At 39.4% G+C, this 20,997-nt stretch overlaps 1 protein-coding gene across 4 annotated transcripts in view; it reads left to right on the top strand.

Annotated features, from left to right (window-relative positions):
• Positions 1-20,997, top strand: part of Rel (Relish) — a 116,895-nt gene that overhangs the window by 76,619 nt on the left and 19,279 nt on the right. For all 4 annotated transcript variants that reach the window (XM_067154664.2, XM_067154663.2, XM_067154666.2 and 1 more), the window contains 7 exons: positions 1,182-1,292; positions 4,638-4,777; positions 5,935-6,074; positions 10,983-11,097; positions 14,498-14,714; positions 16,515-16,684; positions 19,281-19,385. In XM_067154664.2, the coding sequence (XP_067010765.2) occupies positions 1,182-1,292; positions 4,638-4,777; positions 5,935-6,074; positions 10,983-11,097; positions 14,498-14,714; positions 16,515-16,684; positions 19,281-19,385 (998 nt within the window). The remainder of the gene's footprint in view (positions 1-1,181; positions 1,293-4,637; positions 4,778-5,934; positions 6,075-10,982; positions 11,098-14,497; positions 14,715-16,514; positions 16,685-19,280; positions 19,386-20,997) is intronic.

The following is a 20,997-nucleotide window of genomic DNA, read 5'->3' as shown; positions in this document are numbered from 1 at the left end:
CTTTCTGGTTTTTATTTGCATTTAACCACTACTTTGCAAAAGATGAATGGGGAAGAACAAAGCGTAGTTTACATTAGAACGTAGAAGAACTACTAGCCGATGTTTTACTGCCTTCAAATGTTTTGTGATTCTTCAGATGGGAAATCATGGCCCATCTACTTTTTTCGGAAATGAAAACTCTGCAAACAACTGTTACATTGTTTAGATTGATGCTTTCATGGCCAGTAATTGTAGAGCTTTTGGGCTTTTGCCATGTCAGGAAAACAAGGTGGTAAATAATGGCGTGTGGCTTCTGGAGAGGCCTCGTGCAGGTCTTTTTTTTATTTGACACCCATAGACGACCTGTGTGTCGTGATGAGGATGAAATGTTGATGTAGACTGCACATACACCCAGTCACCGTGCCAGGGGAATTAAGCAATTATGGTTAAAATTTGCGACCCTGCCAGGAATCGAACCAGAGTCCCCTGTGACCAAAGGCCAGCATGCTACCTATTTAGCTGTGGAGCCGGACAGAAAACAAGGTGAAATTCTTTATGTTGACTGTTCACAGGGAAGATCAAACCTTCATTATTCCTCATGAATAGTTAAGATTTTTGGAGGATCAAATTTCTCTGCAAAGCGTAAAGAATTTCACCTTGTTTTCTTAACACGGCGGAAGTCCAAAAGCTTATTATTAGATTGCACTTCATTTTCTGGGACTTGTGTGTCCAGGTTCATGACTTTCTCTTTGGATAAATGTGCACTAAAAATATTATATTCAGTGAATTACGAATAGAAGGTTTTAGATCTTTTCCATCCACCATAAATTGCAAGTTTACATTGTGCTTTCCACTTCCTGGGGTAACTGAGGTAAATCAGATCTGTTACCAACTTGCAGATATGTTTATGAATGGAAGACATTGCTGCCTCCTGATGACTGTGACTTCACATCACATACCACGTCAGCGTGGTTATTAGTCTCTTAGAGTCTTGTCACGTATACTCTTTGTTTCCTGTTCTTGTATTTTGGATCCTCCGTAAAACTGAAGATCACAATGTAGGCAGTCGTGTAAAAATACAGGCAGTGCTTGCTTGCTTGCTTGCTTGCTCTTTTGCTTTTGTAATGTGAAGGTTTAGGACTTGTGAATATGATATCATGTGACTCCAAGTTGTCCAGAACTCAGAAACTTGAGTGTTTTAGGTTACTGTGACACACTCAACCTGGCAGAGGCCATGCAAGATTTGGTGACCGATGGACCGAAAACCAAGGAGTTGGTTACCGATGGCCAGGCTGAGAAATCCATCAAGACACGTAAGTGTTTGAGTGTCAACGTCTGAAACTACTAAGCTGTTACTTTATTTTAAAATATAATAATTATTAAGTTGGCACTAACTGACCAGTGACTTATTGTAATGAAAATGTCTCCTTGTAGATAATTGAGATCACTTTTCAAGGTACAGTGAAAGTAAACATCTTCTCGCAAATTACTGCATCGGTCAACTTGATTGTTGTTGGTATAAACACTAATAGTTAATAGAACCTGACAAGTTTTGTTGAAATTAAAAAAAAGAAAATTTTAAAGAGAAATGTAGAGCGCTAAACCGAGAATGTGTGCGCATTCTTCTGTGTGTGCCTAGTTAGAAATCCTGTACTTAAAGAGTTAGCTCATAAAAGTACTTTTTGTTCATAATTTGTCATTTACAATGCAGATATATTTTCCATAAGAAGACCCGGCCAACACCTGGACCCTGCAGATGGTGATGATGATGATGATGATGATGATGATGATGATGATGATGATATATTTTCCATCACTGTATCTTGTAGAGAGGCTTAATTATCTCTGTTTCGTGATTGCAATCACATTTGAATCGGTGGTTCTTATGGTAGGGAGGTAACCATCTTCTATTAACACTAACCAGAGGATAGACTCCTGAAGCATTGCAAACCTATACTCCGCACTGCTTTTCTTCTAAATTGATGTTTTGACCGATTTTGGTTCTGTCTGGTAGTTATGTGCTGAAACATAGACATCCAACCAATCCCAAGCTGCCATTCACATAGACTTATATTGGCAGAATGCGATCTCTAAACAGAGTTGCCAACTCTTAATGTTTACATTCACCACCTAGTTAACCTATTTCACTCAGCGTGTGTGGTATTCAATGCTGTTCGTGATCTTTTGCATTTTTCTTCATTAATTAGTGTATTTCATATTAGTCTTTGTCTCTCTCTCTCTCTCTCTCTCTCTCTCTCTCTCTCTATCTCTCTCTCCGTTGTTTGCAGCTTAGCATAGCATAAGTTATTACAATTCAAGATTAATAGTTCAGTGTATAAAAATAGCAGTCGTTTTATTTACGTCCGTTTATTGGTTAGTGTAGGTACTTAATTCGTGCTTGTTTACCATGTCTCCATGTGGTTCGGAAAAGCCAAGTGGCAAGAAAGTGACAGTCAGATGAGTGGAGTGTTCCCTTTGTAGGCCATAACCTCCTTCCTATGCCAGCCATTAGCGATGAGTGATGTGTTATTTCCTCATTCACTTTTATTCTTAATAATGTATTCTCTTTTTAGTGTCGGATCTTGTTAGTAAGTGTAGTTTTTGTGAATTTGTTTTCAATTCCTATTCATTAGCTTTTCTGAGTACGGTATTAGATTTTATTAGGGCCGTTTACCGCGGTCGTGTTGCGTCAGCTGTTCTCGTGGCAGTAGCATGCTGGCAACAGAGCTAAGGCGATGCTCATTTGTTTAACTTTTTAAAGGTTACAATAAATGGTATTGAATAGATGGGAACCTTTACCTCTTGTTGTACATTATATTGCTCTTTAATACAGAACATCATGAAATTTATCACCTATATTCATTTGTTTTGCGAATCGTCAATTAAGAAGTAAAGCCATGGAGAGTATAATGCTGCTGGAAGTCAGAAGAGCTGACTGACAAAGATCGGAGCCCGACTCAAGTAAGTAGAAGCAACGTAAGACTCAACTAGGAGCCCCATGCTCAGTCCGTTTTAGGTGACTTTGTTGGCAAACAGGAGCGATTCCCCCAGCTCCACTCGCTTGGTTAACTCGTGCTCTCTTCTGACACTGCGGTGTTAGGTTTAGGAGACTTAGGAAGTTTCGCAATTTTCGCACCCTTCATGAACCTGATACAGTGATCCTTTGAAGGATCGGATATTCCTCTATTGTTCTGGGAAGAGTACTTTCTCTCTTTTGTTGCTCTTTGTCTTTTAACATCTATGGATGCTTTTTTGCTGAGTGATCCTAGACAAAAGACTTGGCATTTTTTTCTGCAGTCTCTGTCCCAAGTAGCCTGTGTCAGTACACTGTTCAGTTGTGTGTATGTGTCTCTCTTTCACAAGTACAGTAAAACATTGTTAATTCAAAGTTCTTGGGACGCAAAAATCGGACTTCGAATTGCTCACCAACTCGTAATTCAGAAATGCCAACCCTTGACGTGTCACTAAGTTTTCTAAGACGCATTAATGCATGCATTCACCTTGAATCACAGTTTAAACGTTTCAATAGCCATGGAAAATATATTTCCGAAATGTATTGAACAAGGTGCATTTACATTACAGCATTCAAATAATACATTTGATAAATCACTGGCAAACATAACCTCACGCAACGAAAGAAAAAACACACGATTCAAAGACAAGGACAAATTCTGCTGGCTCCCCTGTGCATAGACTTTCTTTTTTGGATTACTGTACTGTTTGCAATTTTTCTTGTACTTGCACGGAAATTGCCCGACGCCCTTAAAACATCGTGGCATATCAAACTTTCCTATGACGAGGGGAGGAAGTCTCTCGCTTCCATGTTCATTGTAACATAGTAATTCAAAACTGCCTTTACATTTAAAAAAATGTATTTTACAGAGTTATTTTAATTCAAAATGTATTCCCCCACCCTCGTACGATTTCCAGGCTGACACTTCTTTTCTTTAAAACTGTAAGTCTGTTTGGGTTCGGCATTAAAAAAGAATAATGTTGTTTCATCGTCATTGAAAATATTGTTCAATGCATACGTATTTTCGCCAACTGTCAGCATCGCCAGGGTTTGTGGATTCTGTTTCTCCGCACACTGCCTGCTACGGGATATTGTGATTATGGCATTCTCTAAAATGCTGAATACAAAAAAAATTACAATTTTACTCAAACTTAGCAAATATGAAGCACACTGTAGACACACCGAAGTGAGTGATAGTACCGAAAGCTACCCCAGAACGTTCCGGAAGATGTGTTCTATCATGATCTGGATAAATTTTGAATTAAAATATCTCTGTAAAATACTATTTTTTTTAAAATGTAAAGGCAGTTTTGAATTAAAAGTCTGAATTTCAGTAATGGGAGTGAAATTGTTCTTCGAATTATGAATTATCCATATTTCAAATTAAACAGTTTAAATAACTTGCAAAACCGTACCTCATGTTTCCGGGAACGAGAGGTTCTTGGAATTAGGCGGAATTTTTTATTAACCGATTTCGAATTATCGAGGTTCTACTGTATACCTGAAAAATAGATTTCTATATATTTTTTTTCATGTATAATACTGTTTTCTTGTATGTAGTTTATAAATTAGTTTCTGGAGTCTGAAGAACCTAACCGTTACAAGTGTACGTACTTGGGCTAATATAATCCGTGTGCTTCTACAGCTCCTGTTCAACCGTCGAGTGTTACACCTGCAACGAAGGTGTCTAGTGGGACCTGCACCAACCCCGCCATCACCAGGCTCGCCGACAGCTCCTTCGACGACAGTACCTTGAAATTCATCAAGAAAGAGACAAAGGCGTCGGTAAGTTCTAATACTGTATTTATATCATTGAAGATGGGAAGGAATATCTATTAGCTTGACCACGACGACCACCAGTGGTCCGTATTGACTAAATTACTGTTATTAATTATGTCATGGTCCGCCTTGTCAGAACAGTTCTAAATCTAGTATATATACTAAACCATCAAATACATAAATATAAGTAAGTACATGTTTCGAGAATTAAAATTCTCTTCTTCAGCTTACACATTAAAATCACATGCATAAAAAGATCTTATTTAAAACGATTTTATATCCTAACAAAATACTGGATCAAAACAATACAATAAAAACATTAAAAGTTCAAACATGAATATCATTATGTTATGTTCAAAATCCTGTAAAAAAGTTTGTATGTGGTACTAAAATTGAGCTGGTTGACAATTACCTAATGTTATAGTAGTGTGGCATCTTCATGACCTTCATAGTCCCACTGCCCTTCATAGGTCTCCAAGAAAGAATATAATCATTTCTGTTAGGTGCGTCGAGATATTATTTTGGCATAAGCAGACCCATACTGTTCTAACTTTTCTAAGTACAACAACTTGAGATCCATTTTAATTCTTGAAACATGTACTTTAATATATTTATGTATTTGATGGTTTAGTACATGTACTAGATTTTGAATTGTATTGACAAGGCGGACCTTGACATAATTAATAACAGATGGGAACGAAGTCGATGGATAAAGTTGTATGTGTGGCGATTGAGAGAGAATAATGGAGTCAGCCATGGAGGGTAAGAGAAGGAGAGGGTGACCGAAGAGTCAGCTGCTCAATTCGGTTTTTAATTATAAACAGGTGTGGAACTAAATGAGGCTACTCAGCTATTTGCAAAGAAAATATTGTGCAACTCAACAGTCTATGATGAAGATGTGTGTATGATACCAGACTGCATTGAAATCATTACCTTTAATTATTAATAATTTCCGTTACCAAATCCTCCTTAACATTTTACAGGAGGTTGATTGCTGGGCCGTTTCATGTTACTCTCAAAAGGTAGCACATAATAGGCAGATGAGGAGGTTACAGATTGTACTGTAGAAGTCGTTCCCCCATTCCTCTGCCTGTATAGAGATGACTTTCACCGACCTCTGCTGTAGAGTTTGCTAAATATCACTCGTCTTTTTTAACCAACAGCAAATGCACCCCAGCGATCTGTTGGCCAAGAAGACCGTGGAGGAGCTGACGGATCTGTTGAAGCTAAAACCTCCCTCAGAGGAGCTGAGGGTGAAGGTCTCAAACATCTTTGGCGAATGGAAGAGTGAGGCTGGCGATGGGTAAGTAATAAAGTTCAGACATTGTATCTGCTTTTGAAAGTTCCCATCGTACTTGCTGAAATGTAGCTGGATGTCATTGTTGCGCAAGTATTATGGTAAGACCCCTGTCTTTTAGGGAGCAGCTCTTTCTTTGTCATGTCGCTAAAATATTCTTTGTATACAAAAGTAAACTTGAAATACTTAGTTACAATAATTCACAATTGTGTGCCACTTTCTGTGATGCCGCATGATGAAGGCGGGAATCACGGAGATACATTTTTACTTCTTGTAATAGCAAAGCACCGGGCGGTTGGCCGTGCGGTTAGGGCCGCACAGCTGTGAGCTTGCATCCTGGAGATAGTGGGTTCGAACCCCACTGTCGGCAGCCCTGAAGATGGTTTTCCGTGGTTTCCCCATTTTCACACCAGGCAAATGCTGGGGCTGTACCTTAAGTAAAACCAAGACCGCTTCCTTTCCTATTCCATCATCGCCATAAGATGTATCTGTGTCCCTTTGACATAAAGTAAAAGAACAAAAGAAAGAAAACAGGAGGAAAACAATGGCAGGTGATTGGAGAAAGAGGGAGAAATGGGAAGAAAACACAAAACGACAAGGACAATCTCCTCGTCTCTATACACTGCCGTCTTCAAATAGATTGGCTCTCTTCTATCAATTCCAGTTATTCTCAGCCCCCCATGAGTTTGTTTCTGCTCCCCAACTTCATCATCAACACTCATTGAGGGGCATCTTGATATTTTTCAGTCTTGATGTGGGAAGTGCAGTATGAGAAGAAAGCCAGAATATAAGGCAAACATTAATACTTGTGCTAAAAGATAAAAGAACACATGACAAACATAAAAGGAGAAAAGGATCCCAGTGGAATAATGTAAGTATTGGAAAGGAACAAACAAGTATCAAATCAAATAGCATCGTTGTCGTAGTCATCGGCCACTACTCGTTTCCGAGAGTATGTTTTTCTCCTGCAATTCCTAAAGTCTGTTGGCTCTGTGGAGACGTCGCTGATAACCGATCAAGCCAATCTCTGCATGAAACATGCAGCCACACAAGTCACATCTGAAGGTGGATGGAGGACGCGGTTGGATCTGACGTAGTTTCTGCTTTTCATGTGTTTCAATTTCTTGTCTGCGAAGTGCCTGCTCAAACAGTGAGACACCTTCTGCAGTAGCATATACTGGTAATATACTGATCATGGTGGGGACATACAGTATGTACAGTGGTCTCCTCAGAAAGTTTCGGCAGCCGGTTCACAGGAATTAGTATCCAGGCAGGCAATACTATGTAAAACATTAATGTGATAAAATGTCAATTATTTCCCCTCAGGGCATTAACAATAATACCAGACATGTAAACATTAAGAGCAGAATTGAACTATTTTAGTGTTATTATCACGAACAAGATATAACAGACTTTGGAACTTCTAGTGTTCTATTGCTCGTTCATATAATCATGTAACGTCAGGGCTTGCCACTCTGTTGCTGTGAAGTATTATATGGGTTTATGACGTCGTGGGGTATCGAGTTCTCGCATGCGATTCTGTGCTAATCCAGACACTGATCACGCTCAACACTATGTGATAGTCAAACTACATGTTTAAACTCTGTTGTAATTGATGCAATTAATGCTGACAATAATGAAGATTTATTGTTTAAATAAACAGTATTTACATTTTAATTTGGGGCACGCAGTGATCAAATATATATTAATATTGTGTACCTAGTAGATTTCTAGGTTATGTTAGTCGGGCGGTCTGTAAAAATCGCAGGGCTGTATGCCCATGCCGATTAAAAAGGTCCTAGGGAGAACACTGATATGAAGAACCTAGGAGAAAGGTGGAGATGTCCACTTATACATAGAAAGTGTAGTAAAAGCTGTCCGTCTGGGTAAAATGAGCATTCAGAAAGCATTCAAACAGTTTGCGATACCATATACAGAGCAGATATACACACCGACAGCTTTAACTAGGGAGGAGGAAAAAACTCTTGGCCAAGGGCTGCTGTGTGCTGGGGTTCCTGCTGAGAAGTAACATTATGCATAATATCGTCCAGGGTTACCTGAACCACACTGGGAAGGTTCAGAAAAGTTTCATGGATAGCTGACCTGGGTTAAAAGGATTCATACTTTCTGAGGAGGAACCAGGACCTTGCGGTGAGAATCGGAGAGTACAGCAAAAGAGCCAAGGCAACTGTTACGAGAGATGTTATCGTAGACTATTTCCAGAACTGCAAAATATCCTGGAAAGATTTCCTGCCTCATACATTATAAATTACCACTAAACAAATTTCTGTGCTGACCCTGGGCATGTGAAGGTGGCTGTGAAACATGGGGTCTAACATGACTCGTCAAAAACTAGTATCGCAGCGAACGACTGCAGCTTTAATGTGTTGTAGATGGAGAATGCTATTTCAATGCTGATATGAGCTACACATCCTGTATATTTATAAGGATTTTTGAATTTTAAAAATATATTTACAGTGATCAGTGCAAAACTCAGGCACTATCAGACGGTGATCTGCCCGGAGGCTTTATATGCAGCTGAATGTTTGAACCTGATAAAAACAAAAATTGGTCAAGAATTTGGAACGTGGAGAAAATGATTCTGAGGAAGATTTTGCGACTCCAAAGAACAGAATGTAATCTCTACATCTCTTATTTACTTGTATTGAATAGGTTGAACTACCGTATTTATTATTTCAAATTAACTGATACTTTTCAATACGGAACAATAAAATTTTTATCTCTAAATCCAAAGAACAGAGGATGGATCATGCACCAAGAATTATATCTCAAGAAGGGTAGAAATTCAGTATTAGCAACAGAAGTTTTATAGGATCATAAGGGAATGGAAATGTTACAAATCTTATGTGGAACACCTTGCAGAGGAGAGATGTGTTCACTGCGACAGCTAGGGACTCGCCTGCTGTCCCCCAGAAAAACATTTACTTTTATAACCTAATATAATTTATCACATGCCATTATTCATTGCTCAAGCATGCTGTAGTACTTCCATTGAGTAAGATACAATCGGATATGACATCATTCCCAGCAATGAAGCGAAATACATTCCATTATCAACCCGTGCGCAATAAATACAATGAAATGCAGTGTGTAACAAAACAGTGTACAGTCAGACCAATAGCTTTGTCACTATCAGGCATGATATATTACTTCAGCTTTTTGAATGCGCTGTTCTCACTGTACGGAATACTAGAGACCCCCTTTGCTTGATCCCAGTCCAATAGTTTTGTCAATAACCTAACCTAACCTAACCAACCCTGACCAATGGTTTGGTCTCGAGTCTGCGCTGAAAAAGTGTCGTAGTAACTGAACTTTTGCCCTCAAGATGGAAAAGATCTCAGATACCATCCAGAAGAGGAGAGCCATGTTCTCCGGGCATATCCACAGAATGAACCTGGGAAGACTGACCAATCAGATAATAAGATTTTTTGAGATCAGGAAAACTAGAGTGCGCTGGTACCTGGAGATAAAGAGGGGCCTGGAAGAAATGGGAATACAAGAAACGGAAATCAGCAACAGGGATGCTTACAAGTTGAGGATCGAGCCACGGAGAGGTTTCAAAAAAAAAAGTTAGATCCCGTACCCGAGCGCCATGGACAGAAGAAAGGAGAAGATTGCAGAGTAAATGGATGAAGGAGAACTGGACGAGGATTAAAGCTCAAAACAGGTTAAGCTGAATTCGAATTAATGTGGTGCAGAAGAAGAAGAAGAAGAAGAAGAAGAAGAAGATACAGTGATCCTTTAACATGTAGCACAATGACTTCAGCTTCAAACACCTGCGAGCTGATGTAGAAATAGTATCTGGATAGCCTAGCAGAGAGATTGGAAGCATGCCAACACAGAAAAAAAGTTATTAAGTCAACCAATAAAGATATTTTTCTGAATCTTTGTATGTATGATGGCAAAAACATGAACTGAAGTGCTATGTTGTTGCAGTAGGGTTGTTTGATATGGTAGGCCACAAACCATTCTTCTAAATTAAGAGCAACACGACACTTTTTATGAAAAGACGATGCACTTTTGGTGACATTCATTTCCTTTTCTGTTGGGGGAATATAAAGTTTTCCAAATTCTTTCTGTCACGTATGTTTGTAGTTTTGTCACTTATGTGTGGTTTCATCCGAAATTTTGTCAAATGAAGGCTCCATGTATTTCAGAAAAATTACAAGTGTGAATGATGGTTGCATCTCAGACTTGTCCATTAAGTATTATCTAACTCTGCTATATTCAAAATAATGATGTCCTTCTGTCGGTTCTGTCCAGTTCTTGTCTCTTCTTTTTCTGCTTAGCATCGGAGTGTGAACGCTCTTTGAAGGGCTTGTTATTGTCCCGTACTATTTATCAGTATCAACAGAGTTTCCTTCACCCACTGTATCGACATCATTTAAATCTCTGAACCACTGTTTAAAACACTTTCTACAATATTTCTCACCGTCTTCATCTGTGTGGTTACTCCTTTCAACACCATCATGACAGGTCACAAACGAACATGAATAAAGTCACCAGAAATAATGGCCATTTCTCAACTGTGTTGTGGTTTGGAGAATTTCCATAGTCACAAGTTTACAGTTCATTTCAGGCAAGTCACATCTGTAGGTTAGCGTCCATTAATGCTGAGCTCGTTACAAGTTGGTATGACCTCAGCTCGGGTTAAGACTGAAGTTCTACCTGCGACAGCATTTGTCACAGCATTAGCAGAACATCTGGAAAAGGCATCTTGGATGGCTGATGATTACATGTTTACTGAGATTTTAATTTGTGAGGAAAATCTTTTTTGAATTGTTTGATATATGTGTAATTTTGACTTTATTGATAAACTCACTTGATCCATGCAAAATTTTAAAATCCTATGAAATTGGTGCCTGAAATTTGATTTTTCTTTGTCTGTTCCAGCCCTCTGCATACGGCCATTCTGAATGATCAGAAGGATCTTTTAAAACAGATGTTGATCATTCTTGGCCGTGTGAACAATTCACACATCGTCAGTTTTCGCAACTTCCATGCACAAGTAAGTATCCTCCTTGTTAGCTACCATTTCTGGTTTTTAACCGTTTCCGCTGCTACGTCGATAATGTCTGTTGTAAGAGCTCGTTAATCAACACAGTCTCTCTACATTGCCTTTTAGGAACTCTCGGCACATGGATGGGTTTGCGTCTTTTGTTTTCCTGCAAAACCTTTCCTTTCAGTTTTGTTACCTAAGAAAAGCCTACTAATAACAATTCCAAATGAAAAACCATAAGATTGTCCATCTTCATAGCCAAGTCATTGTAGGTCAAGATGGTGGTATAACCACTCACATTAATTTATTCTTAAGACATTATTTATATGCCTCTGGAATATTCTTTAACTCGCTCTTGTCTCCTTAATAATACTAAATAGAGTTGGGTGGCAGATTAGAAAATATTGTTGAAGTATTATGCTGAGTGGGGAGACTGTCTTTGACTCAGATGGAATGGGAAGGAACGCGAAGGAGAATATTGAGACAGGATATTCCGAGCGGTAATGCCCATTTAAGATTCCATTGAGGAAACTCAGGTCGGCTGTCTGCCGCCCCATGTGCAGCATTGTTACATTTATTGTCCTTAATACCTGCGCTTAGACTGATTTCTGAGCTTGGGGTTTCAGTTCCTTACAATTGCAGCAAAGGAGGACACTGATCGGTATAATTGGTTAATATTGGAGAGGGAGGCTGTTGTCCAAATCGAAGAGCATTCGTTCAAAAGAGGTTGAATGTTCGTGAGGAAGAAGTGGCGAAGAGCAGTGGGATCAGACATTTCTGTGAAATGGTAGAGAATGCCTAGTATTTTCATAGCCATAGTTGTATATGTTTGTATGTGGTTTTTGAATTGTATTTGGTATAGAATAATGCACGTAATTCTTGACGTTGTGTTACTGCAGTGACGGGCTTGTCGAGTAGGTAGTATGATGTCAGTAGAGGAGATTTACATAGGATTATGGCTGTGTGACTGCATTTTGCTGGATTGAGGAAAAGTTTCCAAGTACAGCACCAGTTCAGGAGGACATTGAGGGAGGACTGTAGAAGAGCTGCATCTTCTGGATTCCTCATCATCATCATTTTCCCATTTCCAGCTGACACCGGGTGGGAGCAAATATGATTCCTCTCCACTTTGTTCTGTCGTTCCACCATCCTTCTTCCGACACGATGTTCCAACCCATGTTTCGTTTTCTAATGCTACTCTTCACCAAGTCCATCCACCGCATTCTTGGTCTTCCTCGTCCTCTTTTCCCTGTCACCCGTCCTTCCAGTGCTCGACTTGGTAGTCTTACTTCGAAGAAACGATTTTCCTGGATCAACCGTCCGGAAATTTCAGTTCGATCAACGCTAAATCCTCGATCAATCGTGGGACTCAGGAGGTGACTGATAACCTTGAGGATGATGTGCCTGTTATTACCACTCTCTGCCAACAGTATGTAGGAAGCCAGCAGGAAGACTCAGAAGACTGCCATGTATATTCAATCGTTTGGAGAGTTTATGCAGCAGCAGAGTATGTTCTACAGAACCGCACCTTTTGAAATGTGTGCGTAGCAGATATCCAGCTGTAATTTAGCTGCCATGGCGTTTGATGCAAAACTACGCTGAGTGGCTAGGTTTGTTAGAGCCATGTGGGTAGTAAATCATGAGTGTTTGTTGAGATTTAGGATGAGGTGAATGTCAGGAGACCCTGGTGTATATTAAAAAGAAAAAAAAAAAAAGATAGTGTGAGGAGAGTTGAAACTGATCGGTAAGATGAAACATTGAATTTGTTGCCTGATTTAAGTAGGGGGGACAATATTTGCTGTAGGATGATAGCCCATGGCGAAACGTCTGTTAAATAATTTAGAGATAGGGACGCAAAGGTTGCTGGCAGTATTTTTCAAGAAAATAAGACCTATACTGTCGGGACCGGTAACTTTATTGGTATGAAGAGTTTGAAGAAGGTTGTGAACACTTGGTGTGGTAGTTATACTCAACAGGGTTCTCGATAGGTAGTGGTTGGTTTTGTGAGGGTGGAGAAGTTGGAGAAGAAATAACTGTTGAACTGTTCTTGCGATCGTCGCCGTCTTCTGTTGTATCGTTGTCATACACTGACAGGAATCCGCTCCATCTTTCTCCTTGCTTTAATGATACTCCAGTAGTGCTTCAGTGACTGTGTTTACGTGAATCTTGAAATCTCTTCTGACCATAAACCTTACGTGGCGGCGGATGTTAGTGAATGTGTAGATAGAAAGTGTTTTTTTTTTTTTTTTTTTTTTTTTAAAATAGAGGTGCCAAGCTCTCGTCCTTGTGTTTTTCCTGTTTTGTGTTCGTCATTCTCCTTGTCTTCCTATATATGACTTGAAAATAAGAGGTCAGTATGAGGAGACAAGTACAATCTCCATGTCTTCTCAGCCTTCGAAGAGCTTGTTTCTGCTTCCTAGCTTTATCAAGACAGATTGACAGATCTTCAGTCTTCATGTGAGAAGTGTGGATAAGAATAAAGGTGAATAAATACAGGAAAGGGTAAGAGTCAAAAAGATTAAGATGAAAACGGGTGGTAAAAGACTGCAAACCTAGGACAAACACATAGAAGAGAGATGGATGTAGAACTGGGGTTGATGGGAGAGTCCCTCTCTGTGAAGACTGTCCTTGTTCCCTTGCCAACCCCCTGTGGGTGTGGGACCTAGACGAAAATTACACCCTCGGTATCCCCTGCATTTCGTAAGAGGCGACTAAAAGGGGCGACCAAGGGATGATCGACTTAGGACCATGAGACTACTTGTAATTAGTACCATCATGTGGGGAACACCATGGGTCACCTTTACTTGCGAATAGTACCATTATGTTAGGTGCACAATAGGTTTGTGATTAGTGGCAACAATATGTGAATCAGGGCGGGTTTTACGGTACCTGTGGTTTGTACCACGACAAGCGGAACACCACCGGCTTACGTTGCCTGTGATTAGTACCACTATATGAGTGACACCGTGGGTCTGTGTTGCCTGTGATTAGTACCCACTATGTGAGGAACACCACGGGTTAGTACGAGTCCCTGTGATTAGTACACTTGGTGGGAACGCCATAGGTTTGCATTTCCTATAAGTGGCGCCGCAATGGAATTTTAAATTGCCGTTACATTTTGTCTCATTTTGTACCATTAGAGGCCGATGGCCTAGATGTTAGGCTATTTTAAAACAACAAGCATCATCATCATCATCATAATGTTTTCTTGCTGACCCATCATTGTGTTTATCCTATTGTTTATCTGCTGCTGAGGAAGGTGGCATTGGTACAACTGGGCGACCATCCTCTCTTAACAGTACTCGGTGGGAAAGAAGGAAGAACTTCATGTTGTTTCTAGAAAGTGTCTGTCTCCCTCTTATCCATTAGAGTCTGAACGACGTTCCATCTTTTTTTTTTTTTTTTTCAGACGCCTCTGCACGTGGCTGTGTTGTGCAACCAGGCAGACTCGGCGAAAGCTCTGCTGTCTGTCGGAGCCGATCCAAACGCGGTCAACAGTAAGGGGGACACTCCACTGCACATAGCTGTTGACAGCTCCTATGATGACTGCATCACAGAACTTCTCAACAAGGAGAATTATGTTATAAGCAACTATAAGCCACGCTTAGACCTGAGAAACTACAGAGGTATGTAAAATCTAATATTCACAAATTTCTTAGTTTACAGGTGTCCCCCCCCCCCCCCCCGCTCATCCTGAAAACTAGGAATTGTTGAGTCAAACGGAAGGTAATATTTAATTTGTCATTGTGTTCGACAATAATATCTGTTGTAGTTACGAGGGGGGGATCAAATATAAACGGGTTTTTGTTTTTTATTTAAATTCATTTATTGAAAAACACTAGGCAATTACAATTTATTTTTCCACATAGTTTTCTGCTTTCGAAATGCATTTGTCCCAACATATAGGCAGCTTTCTGGTGCCCTCATCATAAAAAGAACAGGGTCGTGTCACCAGCCAGTTGCACACAAAATCTTCCACACTCTCGTCATCTTCAAATCGTTGCCCTCCTAGAGCTTCTTTGAGCAACAAATGGAAATCACAGGGCGATAAGTCTGGGCTGTAAGGAGGATGTTCAAGTGTAGTCCATTGCATTTCCTGTAGCTTGCAGATAGTTAGAGCTGCAGTATGGGGTTGCGCATTGTCGTGGAGGAGGGTGACATGTCGAATCGGTTGGTCTCATCTTGTGATATAGATGTTGATTCCCATAGGGAATCTAAAATATTTGTCCCGAATGAGTAAATTTATAATACCAATATAAATGGTCCGTTATTGGACATTATAAATTTTCCAGCTAACTCATTCTTGGTTGCTTTTTTTTATTTATTTATTTTTTTATTTTTATTTAACGTTCCCTCTTTATGATAGTTTTCTTCGGTCCCCACAAAAACATCCTAACCAGTTTTGGCTGTATGTCCCTCACATTTGGCTGGTTGGCTTTCTATCTGTCGACATTCATTGCCTTTGTCTTTCGTTTATTAATTTCCAGGCCAATATTCCCTACTAACCGACATCAACTTCTTCATGAGAACCTGTAGTTCTTATGCACTAGCGGCTAGAATCAGCAAGTTATCAGCATATCTTTCCTGATCCTCCTACCCCCGATAGAAATACCTCCTTCCCACTCTTCGAGCACTTTTCTCGTTATGTGCTCAGTGTAGATATTGAGCAGGATGGGTGAGAGAATGCAGCCCTGCCGTGTACACCTTCTGCTTTGAAGGTTCTGGACATTGCTTGGTTAACCCGAACAGTCTCCATGTTGCTCTGATAAAGATTCCGCACAAGAACCGTCAAATGCTGTGGGACCCCCTTTTCTAGAAGAATGGTTCAGAGAGGAGTGCATTTCACTGAATCAAATTCCTTGGTGTAATCAAAGAAGCACAGAAAGGTTGCACCATTGAACACCATGGTCTTTTCCACAATCTGCCTGATATTCAGAATTTTAATTTAATTAAGATACAGCCCCAGCCTTTGCCTCATGTAAAAATGGAAAAATCTCTTCAGGGCTACAGATGGCAAAGTTCAAACTCAGTTTCTCCTGAATGCAAACTCTCAGGTGTATGACCCTAGCCAACTCAGTTGGTTATTTGAAGAACTATTTACCTTTTTAACTGAGAAAATTTTGCAGTACTCTCTTTATTTGACATGTTTCCTTACTGGTTCTGTTAATAACAGTTTTTGTACAAAGTGAAAAGTATTAAATATCATTTTAAAACTTCATGCTCACCTACTGTATACAGCTTTGTTTCCCAAGGTATAGCAGAATATTTCTAAGAGTTTCACAAAACAGAAATGTGTTAGAGTGTGGAAACAACAGAACTCAGTACATTGATAGGGAAACAGCGATCTGATATAATGTGCTTGACCAAAGTCAAGTGTGTCCGGGCAATGTACTTGGGTTTTAGTGAAACACCATATCTTGTTACAGGTTGGACACCACTCCACCTAGCCGCAAAGTCAAACAACTTGAACGCTGTCAAGAAACTGGTGGCTGCGAAAGCTGATGTCAACGAGGTAGACTCGACCTACGGCCGCACTGTGCTTCACCTGGCAGTCGAGGAAGGCTACAGAGACATAGTGGAGTACTTGGTGAAACAGGCAAGTGACGATCTCCCTACACTTCTGTGACGGCTGCTACTCGTATTCTTTCATTATTTGCATGCTCTATTCCTTGCAATATCTAAAAAGTGATTCTTTACAGTTTATCTTTGAGGCAGTTAAGAGCAGAGTCGCACATCATGATAAAGCACACTCTAGCATGTTGTACGCACGTGCAAAGATTGTAAATATTATGATACTTGTCCACAATGCATACCTTATGTTGGAATCCATGTATTGCATAACACGTCATCCCAAGTCTGAGAGCTTAGTTTGGCCTAGCATCTATCACAGAAATTTTCCCATACAGTATTTTATATCTCAGCAAACCATCCTATTCCTATTCTTGTTTCTTTCTATTACATTGGAACCTGGATTATCCATTCCTGGAAACTACGTTTTCCCATAATATGCGTTTATATTACGTGGTCCCACGAGCATCGTAATTAAATCACATTGTAAAACTCCTGCATTATCCGTTCCTCGAAGAAACGATTTCCCCGATCAACAGTCCAGAAATTTCAGGCCCATCAACGCTAAATCCTGGATCAGTCATTTTCTAATAAACTACCTCACGAAAGGACGGCTATGGCATACGTATGGATCTTGGCGTTAACGCGTCATTGCGATAATTAGAGCAAGTGCTGTACGGTACTGGAAAAACGATCGGCGGTGAACTTGTATAAGGGACCATCGTAGCATCGCATTCGGGTGGTATTGTTTAGGGAATCTTGGTAATCATAAAGCAGAGAGTGGCCACAACAATTGTAAGGTGACACGGCACATTTCGACAGCTCTGCTTGAAGACGGAACGGGTTTCGTCAAATGTTTGCACTTATAAAACGTCCACATATCCAGCGTTAGATGTCTGTATTTTTACTTTTTTTCGATCGTACTGCCGAACAGATTTTCGGCACTTTCCTCAAGGCACTGTAGCGTAATTGGGCTTTCAGGCAGGAATCGAAACTGCTCTTTCTTAACACAAGTTTAGTATTTTAATATTATCGTACACGATTGTGTTAGCGAGACAAGAACAGATGTTGCACCTTACAATAAAAAAGAAAGTTAGTGCTTGTTGTTTTAAGGGGTCTAACATCGAAGGTCATCAGCAAAAAAAAAAAAGCCATGGGAGGTTTTGGGATTGCCTATTACTGTTTTGGTTCTAATGTAAGACTGGGAATTTTACGTTTTTGTTTTTAAATGCCAAAAACCGCAGTTTTATTTGCGCACGTTACATTTAAATGGTTTGTATAATCTCCATCTCGTACTGACACGTGCAGCGAGCGCGCTTTTAAGATTACCTCAAGGTCACGAATAACCGTAATTTCTGAAGTTTTGATGATTTTTTTCCCCTCTTTCCAATTTGATTGGATTATAGCAAATGCAAGTAACGGGCGAATTGAATATAATGCATTCGAGAATTTTGAGAATCGATATTTACATTCGAAACTGTGTTTTCGAATTCAACATAAACTTTAAAATTTGACGTAGGCCTAATTTACGCGATTTACAAGATTTCCAGAAACTGACAATGAACACTATACCGGAGACCAAATTACAATGAAAGATTAAGAAAAGAAAGGATTTTGCCATCACGTTGGGCGCTTTTGTATCTAATGTACTTTATTTTATGAGATGAGAGAATTAAAAACTACTTGTGGTCGATTGGTATAAGGAACGCCACAATATCACGTAGCAGGCTGTGTGTGGAGAAACATAATCCGCGAAATCTGGCGATGCCAACAGCTGGCGAAAAAGCGTGGTTTATATAATGAACTTGTTCGCACTGAACAATATTGTCAGTGCCAATGAAACTTATCGTTTTAAAGGAGAGAAAAGCCAGCCGGGAAATCCTACAAGGGTAGGGGTCACAGTACTGTGTTGCAATGCGCACGGAAGCGAGAGACTTCCTTCCCTCATCGTATGAAAGTTCGATAAGCCATGAAGGGCGCTGGGCACTTTCCATGCAAATACAAAGCATCTAAAAATGCAAACAGTACAGTAATCCAAGAGGAGAGCCAGCATAATTTGTCCTCATCTTTGAATTGTGTTTTTCATTTTTTCTTTCGTTGCGTGAGCTTATGTTTGCCAGTGAGTTATCCAAGTTTTGCTGTCCTTTTCTAATCTGGTAGTGAAATTTAACCAAAATTTTTTCTTTCTGCGATACACTTTCCTGGTTCCCCTTTTCCTAATCTTTCCTAGCCAGATGCGTCTCGATGATCCATAATTTTAATAATGAAATGTTGATATGCTGGCGTCTAATTCATGGAGAGTATGGTGGCTAGTGTTTGTGCGATTAAAGATAAACGTGCAGGTCCTGATCAAAACTGTGATAGTATCTACAAAAAGCTAAAAATGTAGCTATGTCTGTCAGTATGTACTCTATAATACCCATGGTGGAAATGAGCATTATATGGATGTTTAAATAACAGTTGACACAATCCTTCATTCTCTTACTCTTGGTTATCCCTACCTGCACCTTTTGCACACCCAACGTTGATACGTTCTAGTGAGTAAATCTGCTAATTGCTGTTTGTATTATCACAGTAGTAAGTTTCTTTATATTGAGAGCCATGTTCTCTTCTTGTACTTACAGACTTCCGTGGACGTGAACTTGTCCAACTATGCAGGCAATACGGCACTGCACATCGCATGCGTTGTGAACTCGCCTGCCATTGTGAAGCTCTTGATGGATTCTAAGGTATGTTTGGAACTTATTAATAAAATATTTGCTGTGTTCGTAGACTTATCAAAGTATATAAACGTTTGTTTGTTGCAAACCCAGAAAGAATACAAAAGTTGGTTGTATATGTTTTAGGACTACTTTGTATCTTTAGTGATTCTTTTACCTTTGCTACTTCTTAACTCTTTAACCCTTTCACTTTCATGCTCTCAGCTGATGTGTGAAAACTGTCAGCCATATTGACCCCACTATACACATACTTCTTTTAAAATTACATAGAAGGCACACCAATAAAGATAACATGAATGTTTGTAAACTTATAGAGTATACCATATTTACGCGAATAATCCCCGCACCTTAACTTTAGGAATGCTGATTTTGAAAATAAAAAATGCCAACATTGACGCAAAAATGCCCGCACCCCAATTTTGTACCTCAAATTTTTAAAAAAGTGCGGGTTTTATTTGCGTAAATTCGGGTATTTACGCGAATAATCCCCACCACCGAATAATCCTGCACCCTACCTTTAGGAGGGCTGATTTTGAAAAGAAAAAAAATGCCAACATTGACGCAAATAAAACCTGCACCCCAACTTCGTGCCTCAAATTTTTTAAAAAAAAGTGTGGGTATTATTTGCGTAAATACGGTATATCACAAGTTTCAGATTTTGAAATAATTCTGAGAAATGGTGTTCACTGCACAAGTTTGTGATTGATGTTAGTAGAAAGGTTATGTTTACTAGAATGGTAAATATCAAGATTCTACGTGCATTAAATCCAAGGATAAGTTAAATTTTGTAAACTGATGTACCACTGAAATATGTCAGCCATTTTTGCATAAAATACCCATTTCTTTCTGGAGGTGCTGGATTATTATCGTCATCTATACTTTCTGATTCGGACAAAGAAACATAATCGCTTAAATAATTGTCAAGATATTCCATGATATCAGCACTCTCTTCACCATGTTGCACACGATAAATAACTAGACGTTAAATTAACTATATCCGACTATCAATATGCATCTAATTACCTAAAAAACCATTTAAATAATGAACTAATTAGTAAACTAAATATAGTGCCTATGATACTGCTTAATTTCACTATATAATCAGTATCGTCAACGAAAACAGAGAAATGCTTGCATGTTTGCCGCCAACCACGACGTAAACAAGACATCGAACTCCAGTGAGCACATTTTAAACTCTAAAGAATATCGATAAATATGGATAGTCGGCAGTTCCCGCGGAGTATAACGGGAAATAAAACTACTGTTCTTATTTTGTGCAAACTGTTGCTATCTGGCATGTAAATAATAACAACAAAGACAGATAACGATGGATTTTTACCTTGAAAGCATAAGGGTTAAATTGAATGCAATTAACAATATTCTTATATCATTCTGTAGAATTGTCCATTCCTTGTACAGCTTCTTTTTTTTTTTTTTTTCTGGTTAATTTATAGATTTTGAGTAAGTCATTACTTTCATGCTTACAGTATTTCTGTGAGGAGTGATCCATGCACAAAGTGAACTACACCCAAACAGTCGTGAGAATAATAATGTTATTAATTTCACTACATTAATGGTTTTCGAAGAGCCCAAGGTGCTGGAATTTTGCCCTGCAGGAGTT

Source organism: Anabrus simplex, chromosome 10 (assembly GCF_040414725.1).
Source record: "Anabrus simplex isolate iqAnaSimp1 chromosome 10, ASM4041472v1, whole genome shotgun sequence".
Lineage (NCBI taxonomy): Eukaryota > Metazoa > Arthropoda > Insecta > Orthoptera > Tettigoniidae > Anabrus > Anabrus simplex.
The sequence above is the reverse complement of the archived record's forward strand: the minus strand, read 5'-3'. Positions and strand labels throughout refer to the sequence as shown.